At 34.1% G+C, this 21,914-nt stretch overlaps 1 protein-coding gene across 8 annotated transcripts in view; it reads left to right on the top strand.

Annotated features, from left to right (window-relative positions):
• Positions 1-21,914, top strand: part of ARHGAP42 (Rho GTPase activating protein 42) — a 287,838-nt gene that overhangs the window by 212,586 nt on the left and 53,338 nt on the right. For 7 of the 8 annotated variants that reach the window (XM_025420939.3, XM_035703751.2, XM_025420930.3 and 4 more), the window contains 6 exons: positions 2,404-2,508; positions 4,763-4,892; positions 11,884-11,984; positions 13,856-13,965; positions 16,311-16,389; positions 17,923-17,962. In XM_025420939.3, the coding sequence (XP_025276724.1) occupies positions 2,404-2,508; positions 4,763-4,892; positions 11,884-11,984; positions 13,856-13,965; positions 16,311-16,389; positions 17,923-17,962 (565 nt within the window). The remainder of the gene's footprint in view (positions 1-2,403; positions 2,509-4,762; positions 4,893-11,883; positions 11,985-13,855; positions 13,966-16,310; positions 16,390-17,922; positions 17,963-21,914) is intronic. The other variant, XM_025420948.3, reaches the window with a different exon arrangement.

The raw sequence follows: 21,914 nt of genomic DNA, 5'->3' as shown, positions 1-21,914 counted from the left end.
CTCTGGCTCAGGTCATAATCTTGGGGTCTTTATTTATTTACTTGAGAGAGAAAATGCATGCACATGAGCAGGGGGAGGGGGAGAGGAAGAAACAGGTTCCTGGCTGAGCAGTGAGCTTGAGGTGGGGCTCCTTCACAGGACCCCAGGATCAAGACCTGAACTGACTGAGCCCCCCAGTTGCCCCCAAAGTGATTTAATATTAAAACTTAATTTGAAGAAAAAAAAAACTTAATTTGTCTCTTCAGTAGTTTTTAGTTGGTTGTTATTATTTTAAAGGTCGGGTTTACCTTGTGGTTAAGCTGAGACAGTAGTCTTTCCCACACTGCTCCACTCACGCAGATTGAACAAAGAAAATTACATCTAGGAAATGCAATTCTGAAAGATTTTCAGGCTGTCCTATTAAGTTACCTTAATTTAGCATCTTGGAATTTGTTGAGGATAAAATGAGCTAGTATAGATTCAAACCTAAAAAAGTTTTACTTTACTGCCATCTAAAGGCAGCTATTTCATACACGCTGTCCTTTTTAAAAAACAAAAGTTGCTTCCAAACTGGATGTAGAACAAAAGGAAAAGGTGGAAGGTTCTTTATAGGTAACTTCTCTGTACTTTCCTCAAAATTGTCCTTTCTCTAGTTAGGTGCTCAGCATGCATTGTCTGCTACTGAGTGAACCTAAATTCTGTTAGAAAATACCAATAGATTTATTTATTTAGACAGATCTTGGGGGAATTTGGTGTTTTACAAGAAGACTTACTTCAGATATTCTTACCGCATCTTCTTTATAAGTTTAAGTAAAAATAAAATCCTGTATACTTAGGATGATAGCACCCTCCTTGTAGGACATCCAGTTAATAACAAGACAATTTAACTGGGGACCAGTTATAGACATTAAAACATCAAATAATACTCCTTCAAACTTTATGAACTATCATCTGGATCTTTCAAAGACTAGTGTTGTCTGTATACGTCAAAAGTGTATTTCTGAAAACTTCTAAATCTGTATATCCAAATATCAATTAATTAAATGCTATAGTTCTTTTTAATGAGGCCACAATATATGCAGACTATGTATTTTAAATTATTGGATAATTCAACAAATATATTATAGCATCATTTTAGTAAAGAATAATCTATTGAGTAGTTTTGATAATAATTATCAATTGATATAAAATTGACAGTGTACACTAATTCTAAAATTGGAAAACAATATATTTTGACGTATCAGGAATTGTTGAATGAGAAGAGGAGAGTTTAAAATATACAACTTAAAACCAATTTGATAGTATATGCTTTCTGACATGAGCATAACTTTGTAAGAAATTATTTATATAAGAAGATTTACTTATATAAGAAGACTTGCTATAGAAGAAAAGCATTAGGTAATTGTTTTCAGATAGAATGAGTATTTATCTGTTGGAAAACATAACACACATACCAGTTGGTGCTTAGCTAAATCCCTGTTTCCCCAGACAGAGGAAACTGTGGGATGTTTATTCACTTAGGAAAATTTCAAATTGTGTTTCTTCTTTAGTTTAAAATAATAGCTTACAGACATAATGTGGTATTTGAGTTAGAAAAACATTAGCCATTTCTGAAAAATATTTTCTAACTTTATGGCAGGAAGAGATCAAATTGGTGGACAAGTTTGTAATAAAAATCCCAGTGAATTAGGTTGAAAAAATGTAATTGTTTTTTCAGTTATAACTTATATAAATGACTATGTCCTATAAGCCCATGGAGATCCATTCTTTCTTTATGAATAAGACCATAATAAATAAGCACATGTGAGTTTAGGATTAGAAGGTTAATAGACATTGTGTTTTCCTAAAGAAGATTTTATTCCAACTCTTTATATGAAAAATCTGTATCCAGTTCCAAGTTTTTGATCAACTCTTTCTACTGTTTTCAGTTCTTCCCACTACTTGCCAAACTCTTGTCTATTTAACACCTGGATCAGTACTGCCACCTTGTGCTATTCCTCTTGTCTGGTCAAATTCTTACTTCTTCCCTTGGGTACTCCTTATCTCTAATTTACTGGTTAGTCTTCCTCACATCTGTACATGTTTTATCTTTGTATTTGAATTAGACCCTCTTCTAGGATAGGACCTATGTTCACGTTGGTCTTTGTTCCTATTAATAGTCTCTTCTGAAAATTTCTTCAATGCATTTAAAGAGTAGAATAGTTAATATAACAACTGTCCCTGTCACTGTTTACCGAAAAGGAAGTAAAAATTAACTTTAGTCGTTGATTTCACATTCATAACTCAAGTGTCTGCTTTGCCACATAAAGGAATTGAAATGCTTGAGGATTTAGAATGAAATATAATTTCCCACTTTATTATGTTTGATGATTATCTTTTTTTAAACACATTTCATGGTTTCTTTCATTTCTCTATTTTTTGCAGCTTTTGTCATTCCTTCAGGGTTTATTTACTTTTTACCATGAGGGATATGAACTCGCCCAGGAATTTGCACCATATAAGCAACAGCTTCAGTTCAACTTGCAGAATGTAAGACAATACTTATTCTCACTGCCTCTCCTTTTTTTTTTTTTTTTTTAAGATTTTATTTATTCATGAGACACAGAGAGAGAGAGAGAGGCAGAGACACAGGCAGAGGGAGAAGCAGGCTCCATGCAGGGAGCCTGACATGGGACTGGATCCCGGATCTCCAGGATCATGCCCTGGGCTGAAGGCGGCGCTAAACCGCTGAGCCACCTGGGCTGCCCTCTCACTGCCTCTCCTTAGTGAATCAGATGCTGACGAGAAACTAACAATAACCAAGCCAAACCTTGGAGTGTTTAAAAAACTTATCTAATTTAGGAAAGTCATCTAATAAATATATTAAAACGGGTTTTTTTTTCCTAGCTGCTGGTTTGAAAGTATACCAGTAAAGAACTATTCTTCATATGTTAGAAAAATTTAGGAACTTTCACAAAAATAAATATTACTGAGGTATAGATAATAGGTACTTGGAAGGTTGGAAACTCGCCTTTATCTAATGTTCTCATTATTTTACTGGGTGACCTTAGGCAAGTCTTTTTTTCTGAGAGGGTAACATTTTTATATTTGTGAAATGAAAAGGTTGTACATGAGCACTGAAGGAATATCTTTTTCCTCTCTGAAATTGCATGTAATATATATGCTATTTTAATTTTCTAAGAGTGAATTTAAATGGTTTTTAAGCAGTTGTAGCAATTGCTTTAAAGTTTAATAGAGATTTATAAACATCCTATCTATTTCTGTTAGGGTTTATGTTGTAAAGTTGTCTGATCCTTTTAATATCTGATTTCATAGTTATACAAATTCAAATTTGCAGATGCTAAGCATCACTTACATTTAAAAAACAAAACAGAAGAAATGCCTGTATTATCAAACCTGACAAATAGAAAGGTCTATTTGTTGAGAATTTTTGTCAGTAAATAGAACTATGGGGTTGGAGTGTCCCATGAGAAATAGGTAATTGGATTTATTTATTACTTGTGTTTGGTGTTTTAGCTTTTTTTATTTCTTCTAGATTTTCTAACAGAATTGGTTTCACATGTAAGTCATTACATTGTTTTTCAATATGGAATGAGTTTGGACTTTTTTAGTGAATATTAAAAGGAAAGATTGTTAAGGTCACAATATTTTATTACTTATTTCCATGTGCATTATAATTATATTAAGATTCCTACAGTTCAAGAACAAAAGAGGAATGTAAGGAATTGGAAAATTTCTGATCTTTATGTTTAAAAGAATTTGAAAAAAAAAAAACTTAAGAAGTAGCAAAAGTGGCAGTTAAAATTTTCCTAACTTACTTTGGGATTCAGTTCTTTTATTATGGGCCATAACAAATTTTAGAGTTGAGTGGTGCTGATATTTATACTTCTAAACATATTGCTTGCTTCTAAATAAACTATTGAGATAATATGGCCTGAATGCAAAAGAGATCAAGAAAAGCCTTATGCTTTTTATATCTTTTTTTTTAAGATTTTATTTATTTATTCATGAGAGACAGGAAGAGAGAGAGAGGCAGAGACAGAGGCAGAGGCAGAGGGAGAAGCAGGCTCCATGCAGGGAGCCTGACGTGGGACTCAATCCCGGATCTCCAGGAACATGGCCCAGGGCCAAAGGTGGCGCTAAACCGCTGAGCCACCTGGGCTGCCCTGCTTTTTATATCTCACTTTAAGTAAATTTGCTGTAATGTGGGTGAACTATTTTTTGTAATAGAAGTTAGAATTAATAAACTTATTCATTTTTATGAGTTAATTTATATACTAACCTCATGTAACTATTTCTGGAAACCAAGCTAAGTGATATTTCTTATTAAAAGTTTTAAGAATATGGGTGATGAATTTTTTTTTTTTTTTTTTTTTTTTTTGCTAAGTGCCACATAAAGGTATGGAATTTATTTTGTCTTTATTCTCCAAAAGAAAATATAAGTCCCTATTCATCTGTTTTTTTTTTAACCTTAGATGTTAGTGAATATAAAACTCTGTTTCTTAAATATTACATTTTTAAATGCTCTGATTTGTCCCTAAGTAATAATGTTACAATAGGAAATAGGAATAAAATATACACATGCAGAAGGTCATTCAGAAAAGTTGAAAGCAAATCAAAACCAGACCATAGGTCTCAGTATATAGGGTCATGGGATGTGGTGTGTAGTGCTGAGAGAACAAGGTTATCCTTTGAACCACTTGTGGTTTTGAAACTTGAGACTGGAAGTTCCTCGAAACCGATAGGAAACAATAAATGAAATTGTTGTTTCTATTTACTTAAGACAAGGAATAATTTTGAAAGTACTCGACAAGAGGTAGAGCGATTGATGCAAAGAATGAAATCTGCCAACCAGGATTACAGACCACCCAGCCAGTGGACAATGGAAGGCTACCTTTATGTCCAGGAGAAACGTGAGTCACAAAGACATACCCTAATGACTCTTAAGATTAATATTTTGTTTCTTTAAGATTTGACTTGGTTAGTGTTTTTCCTTCAAATAGGAAGACTGCAATTCCTTACAGCTTTATCATATTTAGTCTGCTCTCCCACTACCACCATCAGAGTGAGGAAGTTTATCCACATTTCGCCATCAGGATCTCCAAGTTGGCATATTATTGAACTTGGAACTTAACAACCTTCACAGATGATACGGTAACATGAGTTCAGTTTTAGAATTTCATTGTAATAGCTAACCTCAATTTAAACTTTCATGGAAAATTGAAATTCAAAGCCTTTGTCAGTATGAATCATCCTAGTGACTATAATAAAACTTTTCTCTCTTCCTACAGGATTATTTCTTTTAATTCTATGCTCTATCAGTTTTCAGGAATAAAACCGGCAATTATGTAATGTCAAATTGGCACTCTTGACTTCCTGAGGTCAGGAAATAAGCATCAGACACAATAGGGCACTATAATAATTGCCTCACACTAAGAAAGTTTTTCTCACAAAAATTAATAAAAAGCCTTTAAATTTTGTATAAATAGGATTCTTTCTGCATGATACTTGCATTGAGTGGAACCAATCTGACTAAATTAACTATTTCAAACCAGATATGCTCTAATGTATTAGTCTCATCCTGTTTGTGGTAAAGGAACAGTTTTTATTTCCAATCCATGATGGACCTATGTCTTTGTAAAACAAAATCATATGCTTGGATTTTGCAGTAATGCCAAATCATTGTAAAAGTTTTGAAATGCTTATTTTTACTTTCTGTACTATTCTCATATACTGGGACACAAAAAACACATGGAGAGAGAGCACTGCTCTGAGGTCTCTGTATCAGTAGATGATACATTAATGAAGTTGTTTTGGTTAGTTAGTAAGATATAACTATAATATAAAACTTTAACTCTTTCAACTGCAAGGATCAAGATGGGAAAGCTGGAGATACTGGGTTAGCAGCGAAAGTTTTTGACATAATGCAATGTAATTATTAAAATGCCAGCATATTTTGTATTTGCCATGCTCAGGTGATGCTCATTTATTGAATAGCAGTATACAAGCGAATAATGATTTGATCTAACAGACTCAGCAAATATTTATTACTCTTTGGATTAGATGATAGAGGGCTCCTGGTTCAGGAAATCTGGGTTTGAGGATTTTCTCTTAATCAGTATTGACTTTGACCAGTCTGCTGTTTTTGGATGTTAAAATAAATCTAATGACCTACCTAGCTATTCTGTAATTAGATCATAATAAACCACTTTCATTATAATTTCAAGAAAAAAAAATAATTCATTGGTCATTTATATACAAGGTATATAAATTTAACTCAAAACACTAAGGAAATTTTTAAATACTTGTTTTGAATGAGTGTTTCAGGTTTGAAAACCTCAGTGTGAGGGTACATTGAGAGGAGCTTATATCTTGCATCAATAAAATATTTTGCTGAGCAGAAAAATGTGTTGATAAAGAGGCTTATTCAAAATGCATGTGGCAGAGGAGGTACTATCCTCTTTCTTAGAGCTTTTTTTAATATTAAGACTCAGTAATATTTTATTTCTTTTTTTTTATTTTATTTATTTATTCATGAGAGACACAGAAAGAGAGAGGCAGAGACACAGGCAGAGAGAGAAGCAGGCTTCATGCAGGAGGCCCAATGCGGGACTCGATTCCAGGACTCTCAGGATCACACCCTGAGCCAAAGGCAGACTGAGCCACCCAGGCGTCCCAGTAATATTTTATTTCTTGAGTTTGTTTGTTATTTTTTATCCCTCAATGTTACATAGTTGCTAAAATCCTTGTGCGTATGTGATATTTTGTTCCAAAGAAAAAAAGCTTTGGATTACCTAGCAAAATTATTTTGTATCAATGTATATCCTGTTTATTTGGTACTTGGGAGTCCATCCATTGGACAGTGTTGTAGTTTATTTATTCTACAGCTATTGGACATTTGGTTCAAACTATAAGCATAGGCCCTTTAATAACTTGGGGACCGCATGGGTACACAAAATGCAGTGTTTTATGCACCCATCCGATGTTGGCATCTTGTGTTTTAAGATATGTGACTTCCTCTGGGTCAGTCTGAGCTAATTTTTTTGGGGGGGGAGGGGGGGAGGGGATCTGAGCTAATTTTAAAGCCCTTTGTGCAATGACCTTTCCTCCGAAATTTGCTATCCTTCTAAGTGATACCACCCACCTTTCTAGGCTAAAAACTGGAGGTGTATCATTTACTCCAGTGTATCTCCTGTAACCTGGGGCCAACTCTGTCCATTTTATCTCCTTGATAACTTTTGAACGTCTACCTTCTCTCATCTCCACAGTCTTTCTTTGGCCTCATAATTGCTCTCTTTCTGCCTCTACGCTTGCCTGTCTAGTAATCCATCCTCCACAGAGCTTCTGGCACATCCCTCTAGATGCTGGCTTGTTGTGCCCTTCTTCTGACGGCCCCTTCATGTTGTGTGGCCTTTGAGGCTTGAACAGTTGGACTCTCCCTCTCTCTTTAGCATCCTCTCCTTGATGTTGACCTCCTACTCCTAAGATTATTTCATCTCAATTTTTTTTCTATATCTACCTGCTTTGTTTTTAGAGCTTTAGTGATGTACAATTGGCATACAATGAATTGCAAATATTTAAAACATATAATTTGTTAAGTTTTGTCATTATATACACACCTGTGAAACCATCACCACTGTGAATACATTCATCACCTTCAAAAATGCTCTCATGCCCTATTATAATCCCATCCTCCTTTCTTTTCCTATTCACCATCTCCTCACTTGTATTGTCTAGGGATTGGAAAAGAGAAATGGATGGATTTATACCCCTTTGGAATTATTTTTATATGAGGGACAAATATCCAAAGCCCCTTTCCACTTGGTATCTTTGAAAGTGTTTATAAGAAAATCAGACCAGTTCACTAAAACATATTGATTATGCTGTTGCCATCACCAAATGAGTAAGTTCTATGGGGAATAGAAGATGAGACAAAGAATTTGGCTCCAGGGTTTTTATTCTGTAGTGGAAGGCATAAAACAAACTCATGCAATTAGTAACCAGTGATCAATAATAAATATCAGAACTGTAAATTGAGTGATAAACAGAGATGGATGTGATAGGGTGGTAGTAGCAGATCATTGCAGTTTGGACATAGAGCTCCACTTTATCAGGATATGTGGTTTTTACGCACTTCTAGGCATACATTACATTGTGTTCTAATAGACTTCATTTTATTTATTTATTTATTTACTTACTTATTTTTAATTTAAATTTTAGTTAAAACACAGTACAATGTTGGTTTCTGGAGTAGAATTCAGTGATTCATCACTTACATACAGCACCTAGTGCTAATCACAAGTGCACTCCTTAATACCCATCACCATCTAGCCCCTCCTCCATCTACCTCCCTCAGTTTGTTCTCTATTGTTAAGAATCTCATGGTTTGTTTCTCTCTCTCCTTTTTCCCCCCTTCCTATATGTCTGTTTTCTTTCTTAAATTCCACATAAGTGAGAGCATATGGTATTTGTTTTTCTCTGACTGACTTATTTCACTTAGCATAATATACTTAGCTTCAGCCACGTCATTGCAAATGGCAAGATTTCATTCTTTCTGATGGCTGAATAATATTCCATTGTTTATATAGGGTACATCTTCTTTACAAATTCATCAGTTGATGGATACTTGAGCTCTCTCCATAGTTTGGCTATTGTTCATAATGCTGTTGTAAATATTGGGGTGCATGTACCCCTTTGAATCTGTATTTTTGTATGTTTTGAGTAAATACCTAGTAGTGCAATTACTGGATTGTAGAGTAGTTAATAGACTTCATTCTAAATAAGAAGAATGTGGTTCCAAAGTTAGACCTATATTGGAATTCCATGCCTGTCATCTGTTTTTGGGTGATTCTGGACAATTTTTTAGCTCAGTATCTTTGTTTATTATTTTTTTCAGTATCTTTGTTTATAAAAGAAAGCTATTCATACCTATCTAGTAATGATGTTATAAGAATAGAGGTGATATATGTAAAATGTCTCTATTCTCAATAGAGAATAATACTTACCATGAACATTTACTGTTCCATGCAATTTATATTTATCTCATTAGATTCTTTAAACAACTATTGAGAACTTTTTCTTCCTCCAAAGAGAACAGTTAAATCACATGCCCTATTGATGGAGAAAGTAGTTTCATCTCCAGCTCTTAGGCTACATTTTCTTTTCTTTTTTTTTTTTTAAGATTTTATTTATTCATCCATGAGAGACACACAGAGAGAGAGGCAGAGACTCAGGCAGAGGGGAGAAGCAGGCTCCATGCAGGGAACCCAACGTGGTACTCGATCCCGGGTCTCCAGGATGACGCCCCGGGCTGAAGGTGGCGCTAAACTGCTGAGCCAGCAGGGCTGCCCTAGGCTACATTTTCTTATACAAGAAATGCTCTTTATAATGTCTGAGTTAACCTGCCTTCTCATCACAGTTGAGAAGTGCATGAGTCTCATATGATGTCTGACTTAAAAACTTTCTAGATAAAATATGGGCGCTTAGTAGATATTTAGTGAATGTTATGGGAAGAATCCCATTCCACAAGTATCATCTCAGCAACCTCAGATGATTACGGGGTAAGATAACTAAACTTGTTTTATTTTATTTATTTTTTTAAAGATCTCTTTATTTTAGAGAGAGGGAGAGGAGAGCATGCAGGGGGAAGGGGATGGGCAAAGAAAGAGGCGAGAGAGAATTCAAGCAGATTCCATCATAATGAGTGTGGAGCCTGATGCAGGCTCAATCCCAGGACATTGAAGTCACTACCTAAGCCGACCAAGAGTTGGATGCTTAACCAACTACACCACCCAGGTGCCCCTAAACTTGTTTTATCTTGCAGCTTTAGATATATAATAAAATTTTATTTTCCCACCCTTTTTTTGAGGACTTAGGAATTTCTTATCTGAGAACATCTGCTCTGGCCTAGTGACAAGCAACTTTAAAGGAAATATCATGTGTGCATAGGAAACTTGAAGATTAAATGCATGATGTTCTGAACTTAAGGTGTAGACAAGAAAAAAACAACTTGGTCTAAAATGTCATCAGAGCCTTGCACAGCTTTATTTAAAAATTATTGCTGATATTGCTTTGTAAATTGTTTCCTAAGTAATAAAGTCACTATAAGGATTTTCATCCAGTCACTTTCCACTAATCAGCTCTAAGCCTTTAAGTATTTTTACTTGTGACAGAATTATCAACAAGTATGCTTAAGTACTATAGTTGAAATGGCCCTAAAACAAAATTGAAGTTTATTATAATAATCCTTTGTGATTGCAAAGTATATAGCTGTATCCTGTAATTTTGAGATCTGAGGTTAAGTATTTTAAAGCTAAATATGACATGAAGGGCACTGTTATTACAGAAAAAAATTCAAATGCCTAAGGACACACTTTTCTCAAGTAGTGCATTTTTACGATGTCTTACTTTTAAATATATGGTTATGAAACCACACCAGCAATAATATTGTATGTAATTGTTGCTAGAAAGATGCTAGTGTTAGGCAGGATGGGACCCTAGATGGAGAACTTGTATAGAAAACAAACTCCATTTTCAACCCTCTCAGCCCACTGCGGTGTTTGGATGCAGGATAAATGGCTTCCCTGTGGGAAAACTGACGGTCTTCTACCTTGGTCATGGAAAAATTGAACTCACCATGCATCCCTATTCCCTGGTGAAGCAGTAGCATCTAGTTCCTTAAGGAGAATACAGGAGAATAATGTGAAATGCTATAGGAAAGAGTTGCACAGTATTTACAGGGGGAAAAAGGAGCATTACACATATGTAACTTTCTTTTAAAATGAAAAGTAAAAGTTATTTTCACTTTAAGGAGTTATTTGAGTTTGCTTTTTTTTCCCAGATAGGTGGTAAGAGGACATAATTCCAAGGCTAAGTTAAGTCTTAGAGAGAAAAATGAGTGAATCTTTCCTTCATTCATTTGTCAAGAATTTATTGAGCAACAACTAATGTCTGGCCCTGTTCTAAGGATTAAGAATGTACTACTAAACAGAACAACACATGTTCCTGCTCTCATACAGCCTAAGAGTCCAGTGGCAGAAACAGACCATAAATAGAATAAATTTGTAAAATGTATCCTATTTTAGACAGTAATAACTGCTAGGAAGAAAACAAAGCAAGAAAGAGATAAGAAATACTGAGGTGAGAGTGATGCGGTGTTAGCTATCTCTTCAGGAAGAGCCGCATTATAAAGATGTCATTTAGGAAGAGACCTGGAGGAAGTAACAATGCAAGCCTAACAGATGTCTGGAGCAAAAGTAGTCCAGGCCAGGAGAACAAAATGTCCACATGTGTGGGGCGACAGTGCATCCCCGGTGTTCACAGACCAGCAAGGCGGCAGTGCGGTGTTGCTAGAGCAGAGGACATGAGGCAGAAGGTAGTACGATGTGTAGTGAGATCTGTAATGAGGGGCCAGATCACGTGAGGCTCTGCATATAATAAATAGGCTCTTTGGTGTTCACCTGGAGTGAAATGGGAAGCCACTGGAGGGTTTGGAGCAAAGTGGATGAAATGAACTGGCTAGATTTTTAGTAGAGTATGTCTTACAGTTTTAAAAATAAAGGACAAGGGTTAGAAGTAAGGAGATCAGTTATTGTAACAAAGGCTAATTTCTCTTTCTTGCTACGTCTTTGGAAAGTAAAGTATGCCACTTTTACTGAGGAGATAACTGAAATTCAGATCTAAAGTGACTCTTGAGTTACAAGGCAGTATCAGCGTTGCAAGCAAGTAAAGCCAACTTTGATTCCCAGACATTCAATTCCATACAACTCTCTCCCTCTACACTGGCCTTTCTCACAGTATTGCATGGCCTGTGGAGATGGTCAGTTGTGTATCATAGCATCAAAAACTGTACAACATAGTCACAAATCATTTGTTTACAACCTAATGTTTGTTTCCTTACAACAGGACCTCTTGGTTTTACATGGATTAAACATTATTGTACATACGATAAGGGAAGTAAAACATTTACAATGAGTGTTTCAGAAATGAAATCCAGTGGGAAAATGGTGAGTTTTCCTTTTTCTTTTTAAACTGAGCTCGTTAGTAAAGTAATGGAAGTTAAAAAAAAAAAAAAGTCATATTTGCTTGCTTTTCTAATAAACATGTAAACAAATTTTAAAAATTGCAAAGTCAGTAAGTTTTCTTTAACTTCAGTGATCTTGATGACTTAAAAAGAGAGGCAAGCATTTTCCTTTGCCTTACCCTGGAATATTTTTAATATTCAGTTGAGTTAAATGTAGGGAACCTTTAGTAGACCACAGAGGTGACTTCTCACATCCCTGGCGGAGTTGTTTATGCTGCTACTTGGCTGGCAGCTCAGTAGAGACTCCTAGCGGCTGAACCAGGCTTAAGGACTCTGCATCTTTCTCCAAGTCACCTCTGTGGGAGGCTGCCTTTTGCCCCTGCTTGCCACTTCCTCTTCTGTACTGTGTATTGTTTACTGAAGTGCTGACCAGCAAAGTTTCTCAGAAGAAATCAGTTGATGCCCATTTACTCCAAAAGTAAATTGGTCACTGAATGTCTTGCATGGCTAGTGAACAGTATAGAATAAAGTGTACTTTATATAAGGAATTGCTACAGAGTACACCTTTATTGTTCATAGTATGTAATCTTTTTGTGAATTATGATGTGAATATGGCAAATGAACTTAAAAATCAGGTAATTGGGACCATCATCTAAGAATCCTAGAGCTGAGAGTTATCCTAAAGATTATTTAGTCCAGCCTTATTTTAGCAGATTAGAAAATCAAGGTGGTTGAAAGTAAGTGACTCATCCAGCTAATTTGTGTTATAGATCATAGCAGAGGTAAGTGCTGATCTAACTAAGATATGTGCTCAAATACATCAGCTGAAACTTATTGTGCTTGGGCATTCAATAGAGCCTAATAATTAAAGTGGAAAGACATAATACAAAGGAGAACATACAAGAGTAAAAGAAACCTTCAATTCCTACCATCATGAGAAGTTAAGTGCTATAATCATGCCTAGTGTGTGCTTTAAAAGTTTCATAAGACAAGATGTTGCCTGAAAGTCAGGTATGTGGCAGTCAGTGAGCTGTTAGCAAACAGACCCAAGCCAAAGTTCTGTCAATAAATCTATGATCTTCGTAACCAAAGATAGTATAATTAACCAGACCATAGGTAAATATTCCCCTTAAGGTGACTGGTATCTCGGATATAGAAGAGAATTCTTATGACTTGAGCTTATGTTGGATCCTATCCAAATAGTTATAGTTTTAATTGCAGGGTAGCAGTTGGTTACCAGCAAAGCAGTCATGCAGTGTGTATGATAGCAACATATTTACAATAAGTAAATACTAGAAATGTATTATTTTTGTAGCTCTCCTGAGACTTTGGGCCAGTTATCATTTAGTACTATAAGGCTCTAATGCACAAACACACACTGTGTGTGCACACATACTTGCGCACAAAGAACAGTCCTAATCTCTTAGCAATTTAGAGCGTTTTGATGCCAAAGCCACAGTGTTGTATACTGACAGGCATTCTGTATATCTAACTGTGACATTATGGTAACTGTGATTTCATACTTTTTCTAAATCTGAAGTCCTACAGAATGTACATTGTGGTGCAATTTGACGTAAGTAAATATGTTAAGACTACTAGACAGGCATGTCACAGAATTCTTCTATTAAAATGAGTATATGTTATTAATTTATTAATTGTATTGTAATTGTATTATAATTGGGCAGTTAACATTAGACAAAAAGTCTGTATTCAGAGGTAAAGATTTGATTATGACCCTTATACATAACCTGTACTCAAAGTTAACATTTAATGCAGCAACCTTAGTTGACATATTTAATATTTTCCAGTTGCCCTTGTCATCGTGTCAATAATATGATCTCCTTCTTGTTTCAGAATGGCCTCGTTACTGGTTCACCAGAAATGTTTAAATTGAAATCTTGTATCCGACGAAAGACAGATTCAATTGACAAACGATTCTGCTTTGACATAGAAGTAGTTGAAAGGTTTGAGGTTTTCTTTTCACTTTATATTTTTTAATAAACTAAAGTATTTGTTTCTAGGTTTAGATGTAAATATGAAACAACACACAAGTACTTGTTTTTCAATCTTTAAAGCCAGTGTACATATTTATTTCATTCTTTTATGTATTTATTCAACAAGTACATGTTGCATGATGCTTTCAAAAGTAAATCAGACAAAGAATCCTAGCAAAAAGCAACATCACTCAGAGAATATGGGGAATCGACATAAATGACTAGATTAGGGGCTGTGTGCTGGACTTGAGTTCTGTCACTGTGTATGACCCTGACAATATTGTTCACCACTCCTGGATAAGCCTTGTTGTACACTTTGGAAGTCTGGTGCCCTTGCTTCCAAGTAGGATTAAGACACAGCTGAGAGTGCCATAAGTTTCCTTCAGCCAGTGAAATTCAGTGCCTGCTCTGTGCAGAGCACCATTCTGGACATTCTTAGCCACAGGATATTGGGAGAGACATAAACGTTGCGCATGCGAGTTTATAATCTAGTGGGGGATTTTAGCTCTACTTTTTTTTCTTGTATCTATACAAGAAGAACAGAAACTACATAAGAATGTGTATACTTCTTGATCTGTGTTGTATTCCATGATCTATTTTTCTTCCCCTGCATTACAACCATACTTTTCTGAATACTCTAGCTTTGTGTGTGTGTGCACTATATTAAATGCATACTACATATACTCATATATACTAACATTTACATATATGTAGCTTGTAACTACTTAGTAGGGCAAGACCCCTGTTTTTTATGCTTCTTTAAAATTGTGTTAAATATTTTGGCACTGTGTTCTTAGATTTTATGGATCTACTTACTAAATTTCCCTTCTTTTCCAAAAAAATCCTTTGGGATTTTTGACTGGAGTGGCATTAAAGTTATTAATTAATTGATGGAAAGTTGAACTCTCTTTGAAGATTTTACTTTTTTAAGATTTATTCTTGAGTGTCTTTATGGCAATTTTGATAGAATTCATTAATATATATATTTTTTCTAAATGGGTTGAGACTCGTATCAAAAGGCTATTGATCTTCTTAATATATCATTCTATATCTAGCATAGTTGTTGAGCTTCTTATTGATTTTAATAGTTTTATGGTAGTAATTTCTGGATTTTCTATGTAGACAGATGCCAACATGCTAATAATTTTTTTTTTTTTTTAATTTCAGCACTTTTTAGTTCTTTACCCCGGGGGCACATTGTTAAATTGTGCTTTGGTTGTCTCACCCATAAAATAAGGATAATAAGTACCCACCTCAAAGGGTTCCTGCAAGGATTAAATGAGATTAAAAAAATGGAAACGCACTTATAACATAGTGCCTAGTAATAATAAACAGCCAACAAATATTGTTATTTTATTATTTTTTGTTGATACTCACCTAGATTCTCTAAGACTGAATGGTCTTGATCTTCATATATGATTTTCCTTTTCCTGTCATCTGTTTTCCTGTTTACACAAGAGATGATATGCCTTCATTGCAGTTATAAGTCATGCCAGTTTTCAATCATACAATATTTAACTGAAATTTCCTCCTCAATGTACCTCTTCATTAGAGTCTTCTAATTTCCTGTTTAAATTTATTATCTGGACAATCTGCATAGTTAACTAAGTTAATTTAACTGTTTCTGCATTTTGGGTTTTTTCTATCTTATAATGCTTTCCTCCTTCCCTCTGCTTGCTCTTTCTCTCCTGAAGTACGTCCTTAAGTAACTATTTCAGGGTGGGTACATGGGAAAGATTGGTTTTTAAGTGAATTAATTTTAATATTGTGATCATGGTGTAGATGAACACTATGGTTTTAGTGACTTCTTAATTAATCATGGTATGAAACTTTTATATTACTATATTCTTATTATAATTATTTTTGTGACCAGATGGTACTATATTGGGGTCATAATTTTAATCATTCTCATGTTGTAGAATATTTAGGTGGTTCTGAACTTTGGTGAATGTAAGTTTGTCATCTTTTTTGGTCATTTCAGAGGAAATAGTTTGAAACTAGCCTTCTTAAGGCAGTCATACCTAAATCAATGATTTTACTACCTGCAAACCATTAAAATTAAAAAAAATATATTTGTTTGTGTGTGTGTATATGTGTATATGTCCCCACAGGGATTTTTCTAAAAGGTAACTATAAATCAGTCTTTTCCTTTTCATTTTATAAATTCTTTATAAATTCATTTTATAAATTCTTCTCTTTTCAGTTTTTTCTTTTCTGCTTTTTCTTCAAATTTTATCTTTAAGAATACAAAAAAAATAAATGTGTAAAGACATAACAGGAATACACTGAATATATAAAATATTTGTTTTTAATAGGCATGGAATCATCACATTGCAGGCATTCTCAGAAGCTAATCGGAAACTCTGGCTTGAAGCCATGGATGGGAAAGAACCGGTAAGAATGTGGCATATTCTATAATTTAGGTTTTATTATTCTAATTACAAAGTACATCTGAAATTTCTTTTTATGTCTGTAGTATATTTGAAGATATTAAGATTGCAAATCAGAGGAGTAGAAACTGTTTTTCTAGTGTTGTCTCACTCACTAGCACATAACACTAATTTGTTTCAAATTTCTAATTTGTTTCTCAGGGGGACTTCCAGGACTGATTTAAAATCCTAAAATTATTTTTTAACAAATTACTTATCGCTAACTTGGCTTTGCTGATCGGATTATTTTATTCACGTAATAGTTGAGTCCCCACTTTTTGCATGGCCTGTGCTAGGCTTCATGATCAGTCTGATGAGCAAAGGTTCAGGGTAAGAACTAATCCTGTGCTCTATATCATTGTTTGAAAGTCTCATTAGATGGGGTGCCTGGGTGGCTCAGTCATTTAAGTGTCCGACTCTTGATTTCAGCTCACGTCTTGAGATAGAGCTCCACGTGGGCTCTGTGCTCAGCAGGGAGTCAGCTTGTGATTCTCTCTCTCCCTCTCCCTCTGACCCTTCCCCCCAAATAAATAAATAAATCTTTTTTAAAAAGTCTCATTTGGTAAAATGGCCTTCTAGCTTGACATTTTCCCCTCCATCTATATCTCCACTGTTTTAATAATTATTTCAATGTGGGCATGAAAATTTACTTAAAATTATTAGGGAGGCTTATGTAAAAAAGGGAATAAATCATCGATTACTGTTTGTTCTTTGTGAAGAACACTGCACTGAACAGTTGGAGGTATGAACACGTAAGGAAATGAGAAGGCCCTATTCTGTCCTTTGAAACTATCCTTTAGTTGTTAAAGAATCTATGAAAAACCTTGTGCAAAGTACCTATGCAAAACACAGCTGGACTTTGAGGCCACCCCTCAAATTGTTACCAGTCCACAATAAAATGAGTACAGAAATTATGATCAAGTATCTGGAAAACTTTACAGCAATTTGGAGAAGTCATTTTATATCTATTGAGTTTAATAATACAAAAATTGGATTCTGCATCTATTCCTTATAATGTTTATTATGTTTTTATTTTATTATAGCTTACAAAAATATCAGCCACTTACAAATTAAAAATTAAAACAAAATGACTCTTTGCCACTAAGTTGTGAGGTAAGCCCTCACCTAGAGCAAATTTAGATGATATGATAGCTCAGAAAGAAGTTAGGATTGTACATGTTGAGAACAAAACACTAAGGAGTTAATTTGTAGAAGGAGTAATCTGGCAAAATCCATCCTCAGATCCTTCCTGAAAAAGAGATATATATATTGTGCATCAGTCCGGTAATAGAATGAGATACATAAATCATGTGGAAGGGGGACAGCCATGATGGAAAGAAGTGGGAAGCAAGGTAGGTTGATAGGATTGGGAGTTGGCCCTATGGACGCACCAGTTGTAGAACCCTGAAATCAAGATACTTTCTCTGTGTATCATTGTCCAACATCACCCTGCTTCTGTGCAAGGTCATTGACTGATTAGATTTCCTTTGTTTTTTAGATTTACACCCTGCCTGCCATTATTAGCAAGAAAGAAGAAAGTAAGTTGTTTTAATAATTATTTAAAATTTTATCACTTTTTTTTAATCACTAAGGCATTATGTGATATTAAGAGTTAATTCTGGGAAAATAGTAGTAACATATCATTGATCTGACAGTTCAGCAAGTTTAAAATTTCCATTCAAAGAAGTTTCTCAGATACTAACTAAAATTAATTTTTATTTATTTGGTGTTTATTTACTCATAGATATGTACCTGGCTTTATCCCAGGAAAAAATTTGAAGCAGTTGATATTTAGTTTGATTTTTTAAAAATATTTTTAATGGCAGTAGAGAGCTGCTTTATTTTAGTTTCCCTATTCCAGTGACAAGACTGAAGACATGAATAATTTGTGCTGGTTTTAGGAGATTGTACTTAAAAGTGGGATGTATAAAGGCATTGTCATAACACATGGGATATAAAAGAAAACCTGTTGTCTCACTGTAGAATCACTGAATCCTTAGTATTAAAATATTCTTAATAAACACATTTTATGTGTTTTCCATCAATTTCTAAACCTTCTTTAATCATTGGCCACCTTTTTGTCACCTTTTACCTTTAGGATATTTTCTTTTTTATGTACTCTGTGTGATCAGATTATTTGACATTTAAAAATTAGTTTGTGTATTTGTTTCTAAGGTTATGTGTATATCTTCTAAAGCAATTTCAAGCTTTATTTAAGTCAATTGATTTTGTCTTATGATGTCTAAATTTATTTTTAAAATAGGCTTAATTGTAACCCTGATTTTTAAATTGCTAACAAAATGCAACTTAGAATGGAGTAAAGATAAAAACTAGGAAGGTGTTCCTTTGAGAGTCATAGATATTGAGTATATGAAAAAGTCTATTATTTTAACTGAATGAAATGCTCTCTAGTAATTAATTTCAGAGATTATCAAAAGAAAAAATATGATTTAAAATACTCTTAATGTTAAAGACTTAAAAAACTATTTCCAGTTTTTATTCTTGGATTTATTTATTCCAAATCAAGGAAAGTGATTAGTATAAAATATGTATCTAATCACAGAATATTAACCAACAGGTAAGTACCAAATGTTCATTCTAAACAATTACCTAAAGAACAATATGTTGAATATTTTGCATTTGTGTACAGTTTGAAATGTGTTTTCTAATACTGGTTTCATCTTTCATATATACTATAAAGATAGTTCTTTCAACTTCAAATGAACCTACTCAAAGATGAATCCTTAGAAAACAATTGAAACTATATATGGTATTGAATTGGGCTTTAAATGGGAACATGGTGATGTCAGTGAAAATATATTTGATGTTTAACGCACTTCTGGGAATAGAGTTTCTATCATAACTAGGAAATTTGAATAAGAAAGTTACCACATGTAGTCATACTGTAATGGAGGGGGGAATCTGATTCTTTGTGCCTTAAAGACTCTTCCAGAAATCCGCTTTCCGGTAGCCACTTGACACATAACTGTGCCACCATTTGTAATTATAAAATGGTGTGTTTTTCAGAAAAATAGCTATCCTAGAATCCATGTGTGTAGTCACTTCTCACATTTTTCCTTTTGATACAGTGTTTTACTATCCTACTTAGTTCTCTGAGTAACTTGTGACCCAACAGAACTCTTGTCCCCTTCTCCTTAGTACTCAATATGGGCCTTCCATGAGGTATGTGTGCTCAGCACACATTTGCTCTTATTGTTGTTCTTAGTGCCAGTAGGCTTTTATTTCTCAAGGGGAGATTTTGATCATAGAACAGAATATTATGTTTGCTTTATTAATATGTAGTGCTTAAAGCTATAGATCTTAACCTTAGTTTTAAGATTTATTTTTATTATTTTATCTTAAGCTATATTTTTTCTTCCATCCTATTTTTATGTACAGATCTTATTTTATGTATAAGTGTCCCAAGTTTTTTAAATGTCATTTTCACTTTATGTTTTTTCATAAACTTGGTAGAATTTCCCCATTTTTACATTTAATTAATGAAACTTTTTTATTTATTTATTTTTTTAATTTTTTTTTAGACATATCAAGATATAACTACAAAGCTAGTAAATCTTATTCTCCCAAATGCAGTACCCTAATAAGACGAGTTCCTGATTCTAGCTAATATAATCTTTCTAAACCCAGTGGTATCTTCTGTAATCTAGTAAATTGGCTTATAAATGCTGACATTAGTATCTTTTTAAGCATTCTAAACATTTTAAATAAATTAGAAGTAAAATTGTGTAGTGATTTCAAAAAGTCTTACTATGTGGACATAAAGTCAGCTTATCCAAATTCCACTTATTTCTGATTGTTTTTCCACATTCTTGGAAACTCAAATCTCTTTACCCAAGGAGAATCACAGCTCTATTGAAAAGATAAGATTATGCATAGCATGGGCCATCAATAAAAAGAAACTCTAACTAATGGAGGCACCGGATTGAATGTACTTTCCAGAAATAAGCTCCCTAAAGCAGTGGGGTGGACATTTTGGTGTTGCCAATTTATATGAGTAAAGTTTTCTAAATATTCCTCAATCTAACATTTACTGAAGTCCTTTTCTTTACCTGTCTCAGACTAGTCGATGGGCTTTCCAGGTCCTCAGAATTTAATATTTTTGCATGTAATTTTAAACGTTTTATTACATCAAGGCCTAAAATGTATTAGTGGGGGAAGCCTGGGTGGCTCAGTGGTTTAGCGCCTGCCCTCAGCCCAGGGCATGATCTTGGAGACCTGGGATCAAGTCCGATGTCGGGCTCCCTGCATGGAGCCTACTTTTCTCTGCCTGTGTCTCTACCTCTCTCTCTGTCTCTCATGAATAAATAAAATCTTTAAAAAAATAAAAAATAAAATAAAATAAAATATGTTAGTGGAACTTTGAATCTCTTGCTCAGACTGTTATCTTACCTCTTATCTCTTTTATCATGTCTTACCAACATAACACTATTTTACTAGTGATTTAATGACTTCTAGGATATACATGAACACTTAACAGTATTCTAGACTCAAGCATATGGTTCACCTGAGAACAACATCATGTTTTCTGCCTAGTGACATGTCTGAAATTTTATTTGTTTCAATTCAAAATTATATTCCAGTGATGGCAAAGTTTAGACCTCTTTTTTAAGTCTTGAGTTAATCATATAAGCTCATCATGTTAGGAGTGCAGAACAGCTTTTATCTTTATGTTCATCCCTTCTACCATTTTACTACATATCATTGTGGTGTTTTTAGATCTCTGTGTTCCTTTTTGACATTTGAGTCCTCTCAAAAGTGGAATCAATTTCCATCTGTAACTTCTCTCTCAATTGGTATTTGAAACCAGTATTAGTCTTGATTCATTTGCCACTTTGGGAAGGGCATCTTTATAGCCTTGGTAATTCAGGTGGATTCTGTTTATCTAGCTGTTCTTTGGAAACTCAGTTTTGCATAGGATGTGTTTGCATTTTTGAACTGATGAAGCTAATAATGAAGCATAGGATGGTAAAATATAAAACTCAGGTAAAAATTTGTTTTGACTGTCAACCATTAAAAGTGCTCATAATATTTGTGCTTTCAGTAAGAGCCTAAGAGTAATAAAAACTATCTAGCATCCTAAAATAAGGCAATACTCTGAATATGCAGAGAATATATGCCATGAAATGAAGAGTAAAACTATTCTGTGACTGTAGTTCTGAAATTATCTTTATAAACCTAACATGAAAAAGTCTCAGTACTTTGTGGTTACTTTACTGTTTTCAGAGTATAGATGCTGCAAATGAGATCAGCATGTAATTCAATAAAGAAGGAAAGTTTGACACTTCTTAATGAAAAAAAGCACTAAGTACAAAAACTAAAGAATTAGTTGACAAATGCTTTTCTGGTTGTAAAATATGCTTGAAAGTATTCTTTTCTTGAAATTTTAAGACTTTGGAAATTCATTCATTTTAAGAATAACAATATCTACCATCAATATTAAATAAATATTATTCAGGTAAGAGTAGAACT

The sequence above is a fragment of the Canis lupus genome, chromosome 21 (assembly GCF_003254725.2).
Source record: "Canis lupus dingo isolate Sandy chromosome 21, ASM325472v2, whole genome shotgun sequence".
In the NCBI taxonomy this organism is placed as follows: Eukaryota; Metazoa; Chordata; class Mammalia; order Carnivora; family Canidae; genus Canis; species Canis lupus.
Note: the sequence above shows the minus strand (reverse complement) of the source record. Positions and strands in the feature narration are given on the sequence as shown.